The sequence below is a fragment of the Oryctolagus cuniculus genome, chromosome 11 (genome assembly GCF_051225735.1).
Source record: "Oryctolagus cuniculus isolate XC-2025 breed Fujian yellow rabbit chromosome 11, ASM5122573v1, whole genome shotgun sequence".
In the NCBI taxonomy this organism is placed as follows: Eukaryota; Metazoa; Chordata; class Mammalia; order Lagomorpha; family Leporidae; genus Oryctolagus; species Oryctolagus cuniculus.
Genome location: NC_142877.1, coordinates 120502763 through 120522632, shown reverse-complemented (window position 1 = coordinate 120522632; position 19870 = coordinate 120502763). Strand labels below are relative to the sequence as shown.

The 19870-nt window shown below is 48.7% G+C and overlaps 1 protein-coding gene across 6 annotated transcripts in view; it reads right to left on the bottom strand.

The window, feature by feature from the left end:
* ATXN10 (ataxin 10) overlaps positions 1 to 19870 on the bottom strand; it is a 154748-nt gene that overhangs the window by 70534 nt on the left and 64344 nt on the right. For 5 of the 6 annotated variants that reach the window (XM_002723648.6, XM_089307740.1, XM_017339764.4 and 2 more), the window contains 2 exons: positions 17413 to 17521; positions 13512 to 13678 (listed from right to left, as the gene is read on the bottom strand). In XM_002723648.6, the coding sequence (XP_002723694.4) occupies positions 13512 to 13678; positions 17413 to 17521 (276 nt within the window). Of the gene's footprint in view, positions 1 to 3815; positions 4021 to 13511; positions 13679 to 17412; positions 17522 to 19870 lie in introns of those variants that run through there. The other variant, XM_017339766.4, reaches the window with a different exon arrangement.

Genomic DNA, 19870 nt, shown 5'->3' with positions numbered 1-19870 from the left:
GACTTGAAAACTTCCAGTCTGAGGCAGGGCACGTCACGGGCTACGTCACAGTTAACTGCCCACTGTGTAACAAGGCTTCAGACATCTGGGTGGGACCGGGAGAGATCACTGCCATGAGCAGGTGCTAGGTCCCAACTTACACTGTCAGGGTAGTGCAAGAACCTGTATTAATATAAACTCTTGTGAGAGGTGTGGGGGGGCCCTGAAGATGGAAGTGGAAAGTGAACCCCTGTTTTCACACAGGTCCATAGGCCAGGGATCGTTTTTCCCATAGAAGTCCCATCCCATGGAAGATGAGGTCATATGGGCACTGACTGATTCAAGACCTGGCTGCTCCACTTCTGATCCAGCTCCTTGCTAATGCCCCTTGAACAGCAGCAGCAGATGACCCAAATGTGTGGGCCCCTGCACCCATGTGGAGACCTAGAAGAAGCTCCTGGCTTTAGCTTCAGCCTGGCCCAGCTCTGGTCATTGCAGTTATTTGGGGAATAACCAGCAGATGGAAGATCTGTCTCTCTATAATTCTGCCTTTCAAATAAATAAATAAATCCTTATATTAAAAAAAAAAAAAAGAACACAAAACACAATCACTGGGAAAAGACCAGAGAGACCAGAGAGAGGAAGGGGAGCAGGAGGCAGGACCAAGGTAATGGAGAGGGGCACGAGGAGAGGGGGAGAGTACAGACGAGGAGAGCTGCGGCCAGGAACTGAAAATCGCAGAGCAGCCTCCTGTCTTCAGCGACAGCACAGAGAAAGGGCAAACGCTCTGAGAGCCAGCCTGAAGCCACTTCCAGAAGTCAGAGTTGGGACAAGAAGTGTGCGAAGGCTGGCCCTTCCAGGAAGTGCAGAGCCACCACACAGCTGCCAGCCTCCATCCCCAGCTCTCAGGCCGCAGGGAGGCCACCCCACGGCAGGCTCTGCTCACATCTGCTCACGGGTGCTCTGCAGTCCACGAGGCGGACCCGCCACTCCACTGGTCTCACTCTTCCTCACTCAGCCTCCAAGGCCTGGGTCCCCAGGTGCCCCTTGAAGCCCATGCACAGTCTTCCGGACCAAGCGCTTGTAGTGCCTGCTTCAGCTACCAACTCTCAGTACTTCTCACACACGCTAACCCCTCCATACTCAACAGATACACTTTTCTGTCTGTCTCCTCCATGAACTGTGAATTCCTAGAGAGAGCACTGGGCCAGATCCATTTCTGCATTCCCAATGTCGAGAAAACCAGCTGGTACACAGCACTTGGCAAACACCTCTTGCTGAACTGAACTAAAAGCTCTCACACCATGCCAACACAGCATATCCATTGCTATTTGAAGTAAAAAATCTTCCACACTTTTCTCTAACTACAGCATAGCAGACTCGAATTTGAACTAAAACCCACAACTTGAGATGAAATGTCACTCTTGTCCCAGTAAAACAGGAGGGGTACAAATTTAATTCTCCCAGAGTAAGACAAGCAACAGGTTTTTAGAGGAAGGTGGCTGGGGGAGCCATCAGACAATGACTTCAAGTGCTGATGACACATGTCTTACAGGAACCTTTCATCCATTTCATTTTAGTTGCTGCCAGGGGGAAAAACATCTGAATATGCTAAAGATCAAAATGACTTTAGATGTGTGACAGACACGCTACTTTTTTTTTTTTTTTTTTTGACAGGCAGAGTGGACAGTGAGAGAGAGAGACAGAGAGAAAGGTCTTCCTTTGCCGTTGGTTCACCCTCCAATGGCCGCCGCGGCCGGCGCACTGCTGCCGGTGCACCGCGCTGATCTGATGGCAGGAGCCAGGTGCTTATCCTGGTCTCCCATGGGGTGCAGGGCCCAAGCACTCCCTGGCCACAGCAGAGAGCTGGCCTGGAAGAGGGGCAACCGGGACAGAATCCGGCACCCCGACCGGGACTAGAACCCGGTGTGCCGGCGCCGCAAGGCGGAGGATTAGCCTAGTGAGCTGCGGTGCCGGCTACTTTTCTTTTCTTTTCTTCTTCTTCTTTTTTTTTTTTTTTTTTTTTTTTAAGACAAGGAGAACACTCTTCTCCAACATGAAATAAGAGCACTTTTCTCACTTCACTGGGAGTATGCACGGACTGCGGGAAGTGAGAGGAGTCTTGGGACTCGAGCGCTCAGCCAGCGCAGACGCACCCTGCAAACGGGGTGGACACGCACCGTGCCTCTCTGCAGGGGAAGAACAGCAAGATGCCGCAAGAATCCTTTCTGTGTTCTCTCTGTGTCTGTTCCCACACACACACACCCCACTGCTATCCCAACTAATAATTATTTCAGTTAGTAACTTCCTCCAGATCCTATGCTGCTCTACTTTTGGAAATCTTCCCATTAGAACTATGGTTGAGGGGCCGGCGCCATGGCTCATTTGGTTAATCGTCCGCCTGCAGTGCCGGCATCCCATATGGGCACAGAGTTCTAGTCCCGGTTGCCCCTCTTCCAGTCCAGCTCTCTGCTGTGGCCTGGAAGGCAGTGGAGGATGGCCCAAGTATTTGGGCTCCTGCACCCGCATGAGAGACCAGGAGGAGGCATCTGGCTCCCGGCTTCGGACTGTGGCCATCTGGGGAGTGAACCAACAGAAGGAAGACCTTTCTCTCTGTCTCTCTCACTGTCTATAACTCTATCTGTCAAATAAAAAAAAATAAAATTAAAAAAAATTTAAAAAAAAAAGAACTGGTTGAAGAAACCAGGGCAGAGGCCCAGGGACGAGTGGAGATGCAGCAGAGACTATGAGTGGAAGAGTGACTCCAGCACTAGCAGACTGGGAGCGTCCTCCTCGTAGAACAGGAATTCCACACGTGTGCTGCTTTCCATTTTAGCAAACCTTAAGATAACTAACTCTTCAATCACTTTGCTTCTGTTCTGAGTGTTTCCCCCTCAGTGGAATCATAATTGGCTCAGCAATAAAATGAACTCAGGAACAACTGATACCTTTACACTATCCTGTTTCCACCGGGGATAGGGTCCACTTCTCCACTGGTGGAGCGGCGTCCCCTCCCCCGCGCCAGGTGAGCCTCTGCTCCCTGGAGACTGACCGTCAGGTGCAGCAGCAGCAGCAGACCGCTGGTCCTAAGGTCTCACGAGGCGCTGCATCATCACGGACAGCAGATTACTCCCCAGTGTCTTCCTTACTGTACCTGCACGGTGTACGTAGGTGTGTCCTTGGAATGTAGTCCTCACCGCCAAAGCCTAGGAAGGCACAGCCCCCACGCCTCAGACCCCAAGACACGTTCAGCAAGAACTGAGACAGGCTCCTTGTCAAGTGCGACTGCCGGAGGCAGCAGGCTACCACCACCTGGACTCACAAGTTGGTCAGAGTTCCGAGGCCCTGTTTTAGGAAGGGAAGCCAGGAGGGAGTGTGCACACTGCAGTCAGAACTCTCCTGCTAACATCCAAGCAAGCACTGGAAGACTGATTCACGGGCAGATTGGGGACAAGGACCCATCACCCGTGATGGCACTGTATTATGCGCCAGGTAGACACAGCAGGTATGAAACCAGACAAGTGTGTCTGCCTCCCAAGAGCTCATGGCTTACGGAGGAATGGAGTCGGGGTGGGAATGCCACAAGGCAAAGTGAGCTGAGGGCCTGGCGCCTAGTTAGTAAGTAGTGGTGATACACAATAGACAAAGGAACACTGCTGCACTGTACTTAAGTTATCAGTATAATTCTTCCTCTTAAATAATGCTATGCCTTTCCTGCAAAAGAACAGGCTGATTACAACAAGACACAGAAAAAAGGTTTTGGGACTCAAATGATAGAACATCTTCTATGTCATTAAAACAAAAATTTACAGCTGAAACAAACTAAACCATGATAAGGTCCTCTGGATAGGAATTTTAATTTCATTTACTGTAACAGGAACTGTAAGTTCGGGAAACTAATGGTGACAGCTTGATTTATGAATTTTGACATATTTCTTGAACCGGGATTACATTACAAAGAAGTGGAATTCTAAGCAAGCCAGATCTTGCCTGTACATTCAATCTTCAAATCAATAAGCCAGGATTCCGAGTGACTTGCTTCTGTCAGAGAAAACACACAGTCCAACTGAGACAAGATACATACCTTCAATTCAGAACTCACTTAACAGACTCTCAGAATGGGAGCAGAACAGATTTTAGAATCCACAGAAAAAGCACTCTGGCTCTTCACTTCGTGGTAACCACAGAGATACTGAACTCAGCAAGCATTTGTGGTCAAACCAAGAAGAAAAAAATTACTCTCTTCCTAGAGAAAAGCTCTGATACTTGTTTTCACTTCACTTCCTCCCAACATTGCTACTAAAGTAACGTACACAGAACACTAAACATGGGGGTTACTTTAACTTTGCAAATACCTGTGAAATGTTGGCGCCGGTGCTGTGGCGCAGCAGGTTGACGCCCTGGCCTGAAGCGCCATCATCCCATATGGGCACCGGTTCTAGTCCCAGCTGCTCCACTTCCAATCTGGCTCTCTGCTATGGCCTAGGAAGGCAGTGGAGGATGGCCCAAAGCCTTGGGCCTCTGCCCCCACGTGGGAGACATGGAAGAAGCTCCTGGCTCCTGATTGGCGCAGCTCCGGCCGTTGCAGCCATTTGGGGAGTGAACCAGCGGATGGAAGACCGTGCTCTCTCTCTCGCTTGCTCTCTCTCTCTCCTCTCCCTGTGTAACTCTGACTTTCAAGTAAAATAAATAAAATCTTAAAAAAAAAAAAATGAGAAATGCTGTCCACAAATTTCTGCTTCAGTACACACACTGGGGGGGGGGGGGGGGGGACGACACTGAAATAAGTCAGATTCATTCGTTTACAGAGCCCGCACACCACTAACCAGGAAAAGACTCAACTGCAAAGCAGTTTCTTTCTTTCTTTCTTTCTTTCTTTTTTTTTTTTTTTTTGACAGGCAGAGTGGGGAGAGAGAGAGAGACAGAGACAGAGAGACAGAGAGAAAGGAGAGAAAGGTCTTCCTTTTCCCATTTGTTCACCCTCCAATGGCCGCCACGGCTGGCGCGCTGTGGCCAGCGCACCACACTGACCCGAAGGCAGGAGCCAGGTACTTCTCCTGGTCTCCCATGGGGTGCAGGGCCCAAGCACTTGGGCCATCCTCCACTGCACTCCCTGGCCACAGCAGAGAGCTGGCCTGGAAGAGGGGCAACCACGACAGAATCCGGCGCCCCGACCGGGACTAGAACCCGGTGTGCCGGCGCCGCAAGGCGGAGGATTAGCCTATTGAGCCGCGGTGCCGGCCAACAAAGCAGTTTCTTAAAGTCAAAAATCCACACGTCAAACCATCTTAAACCAGGGGTTTGCTTCATATCCTCAGAATGTAAACTTTGCTCTTATATAGCAAATGTCCAGCTAATATTTTTATTTTATTTTTCTTTTTTCTTAATTTTTTTTTTTAATTTGACAGGTAGAGTTATAGACAGTGAGAGAGAGACAGAGAAAGGTCTTCCTTCCGTTGGTTCACTCCCCAGATGGCCACCATGGCCAGCACTGCGCCAATCCCAAGCCAGGAGCCAGGTGCCTCCTCCTCGTCTCTCATGCAGGTACAGGGTCCCAAGCACCCAGGCCATCCTCCACTGCCCTCCCGGGCCACAGCAGAGAGCTGGACTGGAAGAGGAGCAACCAGGACTAGAACCGGCGCCCATATGAGACACTGGCACCACAGGCAGAGGATTAACCAAGTGAGCCATGGCGCCAGCTCCCAGCTAATATTTTTTAAGTAAATTCTCATTCAAGAAAATATATCAAATGTCTGTGATGTGCCAGGTACCATTTAGATGCTGGGTGCAACACAATGAGCAAAACAGACTTAAAAATGTTTCATTATGGATATAAACAGAACCTGCTTTCCTAATTGATAATTCTGATTTAGAGTTTTTATGTTTACACACTGAGCTCTATCATAGAGTACTACCACTTTTTTTTTTTAAAGATTTTATTTATTTATTTGAGAGGTAGAGTTACAGACAGTGAGAGGGAGAGACAGAGAGAAAAGTCTTTGTTCTGCTGGTTCACTCCTCAAACGGCTGCAACGGCCGGAGCTGTGCCAATCCAAAGCCAGGAGCCAGGTACTTCCTCCCGGTCTCCCATGCAGGTTCAGGGGCCCAAGCACTTGGGCCAACTTCTACTGCTCTCCCAGGCCACAGCCGGAGAGAAGCAGCCAGGACTAGAACTGGCGCCCATATGGGATGCCGGTGCCACAAGTGGAGACTTAACCTGCTGCGCCATGGTGCTGGCCCCAAGTATCACCATTTTTAAACCTGCATGCGGAACAAAAGCTTTATATGAGCACATACGTGCACAGCTGGGCTCGTCACCCTTACTTGTGGATGCTGGGAATCGTCTCTATCAGGGTGACAAAGAGGAAGCCGAAAAACCCAACGGCACTGGGAGGAAGCCCTTGGCAGGCCGAAATCCATGACCACATGGTAAATGGTGAATGGCAATCAATATGATGTCTGTGGTGGGAAAGGCAGATAAACAAGATCACCTGTCTGTCCATTTTGAAAACTGCAGTTAGCTTTAGGAAATTAAGAACTTGTTTGGCTTTGCTTCTAATAAAGCATCCACTTTAAGCAGTGATGACAATACTGGAGTAAAGAATGGGGAAGTAGGCCATACACATTCCTTATTCTAACAAAGCAGCAGCTCACGAACGCCTTCTTCATGTTTACAGCATTAATATCCATGTGCTTCTCACAATAGAAACCAAAACAGAATCTCCAGTGAGGCCCACAAGGGTTTAAAAATAAATTAATCACTACAGCTGTAGCAAGGAAATACTAGGCAAGCTGACACAAAAAACAAGGTAAGAAGAGAAGGCAGCGAGGATTTACCAACACCTCCCGGCACGACTCGGTGCAGGGAAGCCTGGCAGCTCCTTACAATGCAGGAAAGGCCACTGTCCATCACCTGCTCCGACTTCTGAGTCCACGACTCCTGGGCGGACGCGAGACGATATATTTCCCGAGCAGATGTTCAGTCTGCAGTGAAGCACCTTGACCCTCTCAAATCTTAAAGAATGATGCCCACCATTCTGGTTAACTCCACCCTCCCAGCAGTCAGACTGCTCTCTAAGACAGGGACTTTTCTAAGTGGCCTTGCTGAAGTGGCTGTGTCCTCCGGAGCATGCAGCCAGCCGCCAGTCATAAACACTAGCTGAGTTAAACCTCCGTCTCGCTGAGCCCTGGAGTCTTCATTTCAAAAATGATGATGGTACCATCTATACAGCTTTCCGCTGAAGTGTGTAAGGCTCCAATGAACTAACCTATATTGAAAAAACACTGCAGGGCCAGTGCTGTGGCGTAGCAGGTAAAGCCAGCCTACAACACCAGCATTCCACATGGCTGCCGGTTCCAGTCCCAGCTGCTCCACTTCTGATCCAGCTCCCTGTTACTGTGCCTAGGAAATCATCAGAGGAGGGTCCAAGTCCTTGTGCCCCTGTCCCCATGTGGGAGACCCAGAGCAAAGTTCCGGTTTCAGCCTGGCCCAGCTCCAGCCACTGGGGCTATCTGAGGAGTACACCAGCACACGAAAGACCTCTCTAACTCTGCCTTTCAAATAAATCAATCTAGAAAATTCTGTGATGGGAAGCCCCATACAAGCACAGAGTACCACCCAGCAGGTGGGCACTACAAATTTTACAATGAATATAGTCTCACAGATGGGCACAGAGACCCACCTTGGCTTTAACAGCTTCTGACTGGGGCCAGAGCTGTGGCACAGTGAGTTGAGTCTGCAACGCAGGCCTTCCATTTCAGAGTGCGTGGGAAAGCCCCGGTCACCCAGGTAGGAGACTAGGATGGAGGGCTGTCTCCTGGCTTCAGGCTGCTGTAGCCATTGGGAGAGCGAACCAGCAGATGGGAGATACCTATCTCCCCCTCCTCATCTACTGGTCTGTCTTTCAAATAAAAACTAAGGAAGTAAATCTGAAAGAAAGGAAAAAGCTTCGGATCGCACTTAAGAGGAATCACGCAGTCCACACAGATTCTAGGAACTTTTGTGTGGTGAATAGTTTTGGGCTTCTGGTTCAAGGAAAGGATGGACCCCTAGAAGCTTCACAAGACGGATTACTTCACCAGTCTCAGCCACAGGATCCCCAAGCTGCCGGTCCCACCCTTGACAAACAGATGAACTGGAAATGGAGAGAAGAGGACCAGCAGAGCTGCACCCTGGAGCCAAGGGAGCCTCTGGGGCCCAGCTAGCCATGAGGCCCAGGTTCACCAGGGCCTGTGGAAGCTCTGTGCTAAGGCTTTTCTTCCGCTCCTGAAAAGCTCTCACATGAGAGGGACCTTGGCTAAGGGAAGGCACAGGCCAACAAATTCACATTCTACTCTGGGCTGTGCAACTCACTTAACTGGACGGCCTCTCGTTAAAATGCGCTTAGCAGAACCGGCTTCGCAAGGCTGACACGAAGGTCAGAACTGATAAAACCTGTAACTCACTAAGGACAGTGCTAGGACACCGGAGACACCAAACAAATCAAACATCAGTCCCACTGTTCTGGGTGAAGGACGAACCCAAATCAGGCTACATGTTACAAACATAAAATTCCCATAACTCAGATACTCAGTCTTGGAGCAGAGACAAAGCCAAACTTCCCATTAGACCCTAATGTGAGTGTAAGTGGGATAACCCACTAGACGATACGGTGAGAATGAATGGTTTCAGAATAAAGACCTGCTCCCTAATCATCCACTTCCCCAAACGCCTAACTCGAGTCATCTGAGTGCTAGTGAACTCCAGCCCTGGAGACTACAATGACCAAGGCAAATATTTGTAGCATCCTGCTGAAACTGGGAGTTGGTACAAGAATAAAGAAGCTTCCAGCATACCTGCAGTAAGATTTCAGTGCTGTCACAGAGTCTTTGGAAAGAGGAGAGGAAAAAAAGGCAGGGGTCACTCTATTAGGTTCAGGCCTTTTGTTGGCACAGGTTAAAAAAAGGGGGGCGGGAGAAACAGAGGAATTCTCATAATCAAAGAATGAGCCCCTTCATAACCGTCTGGAGTGTTTGCTCAGAAATTAGCAGTGCCATTAGATACTGCACAAGAGGACACAGCGTGGACTTCCTGTGAGTCCCAGCGGTCTCGACACTTGGGCACACTCCGTATTTACTCACGCTGCAACCTGATCTTGGCTTCAGTGAATCATTTCATAAGCCTTTTAAGGGCTACCACATTTTGTCCCTATAAGAGGGCAATCCAAACCAGCAACAAAGGAACAGTTCAGCACAAGAAAAACCACCTCTTCTGTGCACGTCCAGAAAGGTAAGCCTCACCACTACAAAGCTAAGTGTTCTGTTGTCTATCAACTTTTGTTTACAAAAATCAGTAATTTTCCAAGGGGAATTAGTAGTCTCACCTTCACTCTATTAAAGATTAGGAGTGCCAAAATGGAACAAACAAGTATCAATAAAAGCAAGTTCCCTAGCATCTGGTCTGTGCCGTGTTGTACAAGAATCATTCCAGTTACCAACTGCTACACAGCAAATTACTGCAAAATTTAGCATGTCCATTTGATTCACAATTGTTACTCAGACCAATTTCTAAGGACATATCTTTTTTTAAAGGATTTTTATTTATTTATTTGACAGGTAGAGTTATAGACAGTGAGAGAGAGAGACAGAGAGAAAGGTCTTCCTTCCGTTGGTTCACAACCTAAATGGCCACAATGGCCGGTGGGCTGCGCCGATCCGAAACCAGGAGCCAGGTGCTTCCTCCTGGTCTCCCATGCAGGTGCAGGGCCCAAACACTTGGGCCATCCTCCACTGCCCTCCCGGGCCACAGCAGAGAGCTGGACTGGAAGAGGAGCAACCAGGACAGAATCCAGCGCCCATACGGGATGCCGGCGCTGCAGGCGGAGGATTAACCAAGTGAGCCACGGTGCCAGGACATATCTTTATAAGGATAATGACTCTCCTCTCCCATCTCTTCTGAGCTAAGCCAATTCAATAAATATTTCACATTAAAAGAAAAAAAAATGTGTTTTGTTTTGTTTTTTTGCGAAGCAGAGAGACAGACTGAGCTCCCATCTGCTGGCTCATTCACCACATGCCTGCAACAGCCAAGCACTGGCCAGGTCCAAGACAGGGTGGGAACTGAACCCAGGCCTCCCACACGGAGGCACAGACCCAGCCTTTCAGGTATCACCTACTGCCTCCCAGTGTCGGAGAGCCAGGACAAATCCAGGCACTGCGATACGGGGGTGTGGGTGAACCGGCCAGCAGGTCTACCACCAAGCCAAAGGTCATTCCTGTATTTCATTTCAGATGCTGTATTATTTTAGTCCTAGAATTTCCTTTGGCTTTTTATTTTTTAAAGATTTATTTATTTATTTGAATTACACACAGAGAGGAGAGAGAGAGAAAGAGAGGGGGGGGGGGTCTTCCATCCACTGGTTCACTCCCCAGCTGGCTGCAACGGCCGGAGCTGCGCAGACCCGAAGCCAAGAGCCAGGAGCTTCCTCCGGGTCTCCCACGCGGGTGCAGGGCCCTAAGCGCTTGGGCCATCTTGAACTGTTTTCCAGGCCATAGCAGAGAGCTGGATCGGAAGTGGAGCAGCTGGGCCTCGAACTGGCGCCCATGTGGGATGCCAGCACTGCAGGCAGCGGCTTTACTCACTATGCCACAGCGCCGGCCCCTGGGTCATTTTTTAGGGATTATATTTCCTTTGTTGAAATATCTTTTCATTCATACTTTATATCCTTGAGTATAGTTACAATTACTACTGTGAACTCCTTGTCTGCTAACCCCAACATTTATGTCAGCTCAGTCTTCAGTGACAATGTGTTCTCCTGAGAATGGGAAACAACGCCCTATACGTCAAGTAGTCTGGACGGCATCCTGAAGACTGGTAATGCTGCGCTGTGGAAACTGGATTCTGTCCTGTTTTTCTAAAGAGTGGCGATTATTTTTGTCTTAGTGGGAAACTATCTCAGATGAACTACGAACTCTCGACTGGCAGCTCAGATCTCTGCACAACTACTTTACACGCTGCATAACTCAGTGTCCCCAGCCCCACGTGAGTGTGACGCAGGCATCCGGGCAGTTCACACACAGAACCTGAGGCTTGCTGCCTCATTCCCAAGTCGTCCACAAGCTATTCATTGATTCTTCAAACTAGAAAGATGCAGAATCTGTATAAGAATTTCAGCTGCCATGAACAACACAAACCGTACCATCCCTTACTCATCCCTTACTCTAAATGTCAGTTTGGAGGCTTAACATAGTAAGCTAAGCCTCCGCCTGTAGCACCGGCATCCCAGATGGGCGCCGGTTTGTGTCCCAGCTGCTTCTCATCCAGCTCTGTGCTATGGCCTGGGGAAGCAGTGGAGGATGGCCCAAGTCCTTGGGCCCCTGCTCGCATATGGGAGACCCAGAGAAAGCTCCTGGCTCCTGGCTTTGGATCGGTGCACCTCTGCTTGTGCGACCATTTGGGGAGTGAACCAGCAGAAGGAGGCCCTTTCTGTCTCTCCCTCTCTGTCTGTAAATCTACCTCTCAAATAAATAATCTTTTAGATAAAAGGCATCAGTTTGACTACAGAATCTGCCTACTTATGTCAAATTTGAGTGTCTTCACAGAGCTGTCTTGTATCCAGTTAATCAACTGTTACCTGCCACAGGATCAATCCAACAGTCACTTCCTGGGCTGTTAACAGGAGGAGATCTGTCCACTTACTGTCCCCACCCCCTGCCCAGTTTTCCGGTTTTTCTCCCAATGTTATGGGTCATGAATTTACAGAGGGCTCAGCCTGACCTCGGGAACATCAGCTGAGCAGGTGAGGAGCCTCCAGGAGGGCCTGGCACACCCGGCGGGTGCCTTGGTGCTCCTTCCTCCACTGGGATCTCACGTGAAACAGATTCCCCACACAGCCACCAGATTACAGCAAGGTGAGCTCAGGGATCTGCTCTCCTCAGATGCCGCGGACACACAAGAAGCCAGAAACAGAATCTGCCAGACTGCTGACGCGGCACAGGGTCACCCCTGCCATGGCTCGCGTTTGAAGCAGGCCCAGGGCCTACCCCATCTCAGAGGGACAGAGTAAGAGATGTTAACCCTGGCCAGGGGAGTGGCAAAGTCAAAGGGCAAATAATGTGATGTGACATACTTCCGTGATCATCTTGGAAAATAAGATCTGCCACAGAGAGACTGAATGAGGTAAAACAATGCAACCCCAAGTAAAACTCCAGGAAGATAAGGGAAGCCCACGCAATGAGAAGTATTTTCTCACCATCTTTACAGAACACTGCCTCACACGATCAGCATGATGACCTCTAAGCTGTTCAGTACAAAGGAAGTTTCTAAAAGCAGACTACTGGGCTGGCGCTGCGGCTCACTAGGCTAATCCTCAGCCTGCGGCACCGGCACACCGGGTTCTAGTCCCGGTCGGGGCGCCGGATTCTGTCCCGGTTGCCCCTCTTCCAGGCCAGCTCTCTGCTGTGGCCCGGGAGTGCAGTGGAGGATGGCCCAAGTGCTTGGGCCCTGCACCCCATGGGAGACCAGGAGAAGCACCTGGCTCCTGCCTTCGGATCAGCGCGGTGCGCCGGCCGCGGCGGCCATTGGAGGGTGAACCAATGGGAAAAGACCTTTCTCTCTGTCTCTCTCTCTCACTGTCCACTCTGCCTGTCAAAAAAAAAAAAAAAGCAGACTACTGGGTTTCTAAAGACTTCGTATCTAAGTATTTCATCCATTTTGAAACATGTAGAACAAAAGGGATATGATGCTGCCATCCATAAAATAGGATAAAGACGTATAATACTTTGTTGGATTTTTTTCTTGTAATGATGGTGTTTATTAAATGCTTTCCTATGTACTAGAAATTTTTCTGAGCCCTGGAAGTATCTGTTTTTTTTTTTGGTTTTTTTTTTTTTTGGACAGGCAGAGTGGACAGTGAGAGAGAGAGACAGAGAGAAAGGTCTTTTCCCATTGGTTCACCCTCCAATGGCCGCCGCGGCCAGCACGCGGCGGCCGGTGCACCGCGCTGATCCAATGGCAGGAGCCAGGTGCTTCCTCCTGGTCTCCCATGGGGTGCAGGGCCCAAGCACTTGGGCCATCCTCCACTGTACTCCCGGGCCACAGCAGAGAGCTGGCCTGGAAGAGGGGCAACCACGACAGAATCCGGCGCCCCGACCGGGACCAGAACCCGGTGTGCCGGCGCCGCAAGGCAGAGGATTAGCCTAGTGAGCCGCAGTGCGGGCCGGAAGTATCTGTTATTGACTGTTGTCTCCATGAACTAAGGCTGTTTAAAATGCACAAGCATAGGCAAAACATGAACAATTTACAAGAAAGGAGACTGGCTGAAACTTCCTAAGGACAAAGAAAAGACAACATAAAATTACAAGAAAATAAACTTCAAATATGACATACTATGTTTATCTGTGGGGGAAATATATGTTATACATACAATACATGTATCTCTCTCAACCTACTTTCTAAGTAACTCGAGTTTAAACTCCAAGAAAATGAGTATATATTATGTATTATCTTCTAAATGAAATCTTATGTGTGTGACACATTCTAAAAAAAATCTTACCTTGTCTTGGTTATCTTTGTTTTTGTAACACAGATTTCCAATCAGACGTATAAGGTGAGACTTAAACCCCTCAGCCACACTGGAGACATCACCTTCTTTGATACAGTCACAGGTACTAAAGATGTTTATGGTGTCTTTTCCAGCTACATGAATCAGTCGTAAAAGATCTATAACAAAAAAAGAGTAACGTTTATTTTCCATGGAAAAATAAATTTGAGTATTTTGTGTGTGTGTTTTTTTTTGTTTGTTTGTTTTGTTTTTGTTTTTGTTTTTTTGGCCAGGCAGAGTTGGACAGTGAGAGAGAGAGAAACAAAGAGAAAGGTCTTCCTTCCATTGGTTCACCCTGCAAATGGCTGCTATGGCCAGTGCACTGCACTGATCCCAAGCCAGGAGTCAGGTGGTTCCTCCTGGTCTCCCATGAGGTGCAGGGACCAAGCACTTGGGACATCCTCCACTGCCTTCCCAGGCCACAGCAGAGAGATGGACTGGAAGAGGGGCAACCGGGACAGAATCCGGCGCCCCGACCAGGACTAGAACCCAGGGTGCCGGTGCCGCAGGCAGAGGATTAGCCTAGTGAGCCGCGGTGCCAGCCTGTGTTAATTTTCCATAACAAACGTAACTTATTTTAATAGACCAAATGGGAATAAAGGTAGAACATTGGATGTTTTCCTTACTACTTATTTTGTTTTAATTTATTTACTTGAGAGAGCAGAGAACTCCTATGTACCGGCTCACTCACCACATGCCTGCAATGCCTGGGGCTCAGCTGAGGCTCAACCAGGAGTGAGGGATCCGGTGCAGGCCTCCCCTGCGAGCCACCTCTGCTGTGGTGCGGAGCTGGGCTGGGCATCCAACCCGGCACTCCAACACGGGACGTGGACATCCCATCCGCTGCCTCAACCAGCAGGCCAAACGCCGGCCCTTGCCAACGATCAGAAAGCTCTCCTGCCTTCTTCTTCAAATGCTTTCACTCCATTTGGGGGAAGTGAGTCACGATCACCCTCATTTGGACTTTCCATTTATTCAAAAAAAAAAAGGTAGCTAACAATTTTCCAGCAACTCTGTCAAAGAACTCATCCGACAACCGCAGTCGGCTGAGTCCAAGACAGGCCCCACCTTGCTCGTCCCTCAGTGGCCGGGTAACCCGGCGGCAGGGTGTGTTCTCCTAGACTCAGAACAAGCAGCACCGCTAAGATCCACGAACACCTCCAGCCGTCTACGAAATACGCCATCTTCCGGGAGCTGACTGCAGTGTTTCCACATTATTTAATGGACGCCTCATCAAACCCACTGAAGGCAGACACCACTCCCTCAGCCTTACAGCGAGGACGCGGGTCCCGTGCTGGAGCGAGCGTGTAACCCCCCCTTGCCCAGCGCATCCTTACGCCACCTCCACAGGATTCAGTTTCCTGGGTCCACAGTCCTTCAACTGTAACTGAAGGTGTCACACTCAAGCACAACACCGACGCAGGATTCCAAAGACCAGCTCAGACATTCCCTCACAGGAAGGCGTGTTTCTTAGCACACTCCTGTCCAGACTGAGTATCTTCCCAAAGGGAAAAACAGTAAACGGTGAAGAGTAACTCACAGGCATGGCTAACCACAGAAACACAGTCTATGTGAATTATTTTGCAAACAGCTTTTTTTTTTAAAAAAAGATTTTATTTATTAATTTGACAGGTAGAATTACAGTCAGTGAGAGAGAGAGAGAGAGAGAAAGGTCTTCCTTCCATTGGTTCACTCCCCAAATGGCCGCTATGGCTGGCGCTGCACCGATCCGAAGCCAGGAGCCAGGTGCTTCCTCCCGGTCTCCCACGCGGGTGCAGGGCCCAAGCACTTGGGCCATCCTCCACTGCCCTCCTGGGCCACAGCAGAGAGCTGGCCTGGAAGAGGAACAACCGGAACTAGAACCAGTGACCACATGGGATGCTGGCACATGTGGAGGATTAACCTAGTGCACCACGGCGAGAGCCCCTTGCAAACAGCTTTTTAGCAAAGACAATAATACTTCAACCAGGAGCCAGTGCTGTGGCATAGTAGGTTAAGCCCCTACCTACAGCGCCGGCATCCCAAATGGGCACCAGTTCAGGCTGCTCCACTTCTAAACCAGCTCCCTGCTAATGGCCTGGGAAAGCAGGGGAAGATGGCCCAAGTGCTTGGGCCCCTGCACCCACGTGGGAAACCTGGAAGAAACTTCTGGCTTCCAATCAGCCCAGCTCCGGCCACTGTAACCATTTGGGGAGTGAACCAGTGGATGGAAGATCACTCTCTCTGTCTGTAATTCTCTCAAATAAATAAATGAATCTTAAAAAAAATTACTTCAACCAATGGCTTCTCGTTTAAAAGTTTTCTTGTAAGAATCAAATGCATGGGGCTGGGTTGTGGCAACCAGGTTAAACCTGGGCCTGTGACACTGGTATCCCATATGGGCACCATTCATTCAAGTCCCAGCTAATCCACTTCTGAGCCAGCTCCCTGTTAATGCACCTGGGAAAGCAGTGAAGATGGCCCAAGTGTTTGGGCTCCTACACCCACGTCTGAGACCCAGAGGAAGCTTCAGGCTCCTGGCTTCCGCCTGGCATAGCCCCAGCCGCTGCAGCTATTTGGGGAGTGAACCAAACCTGCAGGCAGAGGCTCTCTCTTGCGCACACTCTCTCGTGCTCCTCTCTCTGCCTCCCTCCCTCCCTCCCTCCTTCTCTGTAACTCTGCCTTTCAAATAAATCTTTAAAAAAAATCAAACGCGGCCGGCGCCGCGGCTCACTAGGCTAATCCTCCGCCTAGCGGCGCCAGCACACCGGGTTCTAGTCCCGGTCGGGGCGCCGGATTCTGTCCCGGTTGCCCCTCTTCCAGGCCAGCTCTCTGCTGTGGCCAGGGAGTGCAGTGGAGGATGGCCCAGGTGCTTGGGCCCTGCACCCCATGGGAGACCAGGAAAAGCACCTGGCTCCTGGCTCCTGCCATCAGATCAGCGCGGTGCGCCGGCCGCGGCAGCCATTGGAGGGTGAACCAACGGCAAAGGAAGACCTTTCTCTCTGTCTCTCTCTCTCACTGTCCACTCTGCCTGTCAAAAAAAAAATAAAAATTAAAAAATTTAAAAAAAAAATCAAACGCATGGTATGTGTAAAGCCCTATTCTAGGTACTCCAAGAATTGGGGAAAATTTACTGACAAATATCTCCATCATGAATGACTTCCCCGGACCACATCATCACTAAACCCTCTGCCAAGGATTAGGCTCCACCTTGCACCCTTGCACACAGGCCTGCTAAGGGTCCTGGGTTCCCGTGCACCCCTGCACACAGGCCTGCTAAGGGTCCTGGGTTCCCGTGCACCCCTGCACACAGGCCTGCTAAGGGTCCTGGGTCCGCAGAAGGAAGTGGCAAACCACAAGGCCAGCTCAGGCTTCCGTGGTCCCCAGTCCTGAGCTGCTCGCTGTGATGCCATGACCTGTCTCCAAGCATGGAGGACACACTAAAAATCAAGGACTTGTGCTTGAATCTGTATTGCAACATGAAAAGCAATCTCTCTCTCTCTCTCTCTTTTTTTTTTTTTTTTTGGACAGGTAGAGTTCTAGACAGTGAGAGAGACAGAGAGAAAGGTCTTCCTTCCATTGGTTCACCCGGCAAATGGCCACCACGGCCGGTGCTGCGCCAATCCAAAGCCAGCAGCCAGGTGCTTCCCCTGGTCTCCCACGTGGGTGCAGGAGCCCAAGCACCTGGGCCATCCTCCACTGCCTTCCTGGGCCACAGCAGAGAGCTGGACTGGAAGAGGAGCAACTGGGACCAGAACCTGGCGCCCATATGGGATGCCAGCGCCACAGGTGGAGGATTAACCAAGTGAGCCACGGCACCGGCCCCAAGTCAAAGATCTCTTAACAAAGATACTATGTGTCACCTTTCACTCACCAATCACTCTTTCCAGCAAGCCAGGGAAGACCTGCAGATAGCCAAGCAGCTCGGTATTAGCCGTCATCTCACACAGGACATCCAGCAGCCTAACTGTAGCCAGCACCTCCTAAAAAGAAGAAGCAATGTAACTCGAAGTCCATCTGAAGCTAACGTGGAGTCTATCTGAAGACCCTCCCCTCCCCATCTTCAGAGTACCGAGTCTGCTTGTGGCTTCCCCCAAATGTGACCAGGAGCTCCTGTTTCGTGATCACGCTGAGGCCCTGGCTTTAAAGCCTCTTCCCCTGCTTCCAGGGAGACCCCTGCTGGAGTCCCTGGCTCCTCCGGACCTGACCCCAGACAGTCCTCCTGCCTGCACGTGCTCACCTCCCTCTGAGGGGAGGGAAACTGGAGACAGGAATCTGGTCAGCTGTCTGTCTAACAAGCTGGAGCCCTGTGGGGTGACTGGATTTTCTCAAGATTCTTAATGTGGTACTAATTTCTAACTTTTCATCTACATTCCACTCTTCCCCCCAAACATTAAAAGGAGAGTTAAGATCAATACAAAAATGCATTTCAAGTTTTATATACACTAATAAAGCCATGCAGTTGGTAGTTTCTTGGTTGTGCAGTCTGACAATTATTTAGCAGCTATGTGGCTAACATTTTAAAATTATCTTTTCCAATCCATCAAAATACTTCATAAAGATTAATATTCACCCAGGAATAATGCAAGTTCTTAAAGCCACAGCTACTTCAACCACAGCACTTCACAGGATTTCTGTGGATCAGAAATCAATGTAGTACACAGGATATCTGTACTTTGAAGGAGAGCTTGTGTGCCGGGAATGCTTTAGGAGGAACCTGCATAAATGCTATCAGGGAGCTAGTGACAGTGAACATTTCTCCCACTGCTGGGAGGTATTTGTGCTTGAATAAGAACTTTTCTGACCTTTATTCAAGAAGACACAGAACGACACAGTCTTATGTTCCTGACGGCAGGTGTCTGCTGTTTGTCAAAATGATTATTTGTGTACACAGTTAACGCTTCTGTTTCATTCTTCATAATTTTGTTGCTCTTTTTTTAAAAGATTTATTTTCTTTATTTGAAAGGCAGAGTTATGGAGGGTGGGGAAGAGACAGAGATCTCTCTTTGTCTCTCCTCTCTGTCTCTGTAACTCTGCTTTTCAAATAAATAAAAATAGATGTTTTTAAAAAATAAGAGTAATGAGAAAGTGTCTTTCCAGACATTCAAAAGCATTAGTGAACTGTGGTAATTAAATCAGGAACTGGGGTAGAAAAAATGGCCAAATCTAAGGAACAACATTCAGAAGGATTCTGAAGTAGTCAGAAAAAAACCAGTCCTGGTTAACCCCATCCTCAGTGTCTCTGAGCTATTTTCCAACTTCATACATGACAGAAAACCAATAATAACTCAGTGATTCTGTTCCACAGAAATTCTGGCTAAAATGCAAGTGATCAGTGCCTTATGGGTAGGCCAGCTTTTGCATTTGTTAGGAGTACATTCATTTCCGCATTTCTTTACTGCAGATAAACATATGGCTCTTTGATTCCTTCTCCAAGTTGTTAACATCGTAACTGATTCCCTCTGTAAAACCTGAAAATCCAAAATTGGATCCACACACACACACACACACTTCTATAAATGTACATACATATAGATGAACTTAGCAAATTATATATTCACTAAATTACATATTCACTTACAAATTATATATTCAATAACAATCATTAATAGTTACCATTTAGGGAGCATTAGTTATGTAACAGTCATGATACTAAATGCTTACATCAAAATACAATCTATATTATAGGCAAAGAAAATGGGCACAGAGAAAAAATAACTTTCCAGGACCACAGACTACTAAACAAAACAAAACAAAAAAAAAATCAAGATATAAACTCAGTTTTTCAACAAAGGTTTTACATCTTACTAAATATGCTTTTAAAAAAATTCTAGAGGTACTAAAAACAAAGTTGATTAAGTCTGGGGCCATGTTGTGGTGAAGCTGGTAAAGCTGCCACCTGCAATGCCAGCATTCCATATGGGCCCTGGTTCAAGTCCTGGCTGCTCCAGTTTCAACCCAGCTTCCTGATAACAGCCTGGAAAAAGCAGTGGAAGAGGGCCCAAGTGTTTGGGCCCCCGCCATCCACATGGGAGACGTGGATGAAGCTCCTGGCTCCTGGCTTCAGCCTGGCCCAGCACTGGCCATTGCAGCCATCTGCGGAGTAAACTAGTGGATAGAAGATCTAATTGGCAAAATTGTTTTAAAAAGATTACATCTAAACAGATTCTTAAAAACAAACACCTTCTAAAAGGTTAAGAATACCAAAAATAAATTCAAATAAAAAATTACCCATAGGAGGTGTGGGGCAGGACACTATACATATAATGAAAAGATGGCTCTTCTGAAAATGTTTTCCTAAGAAATGATTTTAAAAGCTAACCTAAAATGCA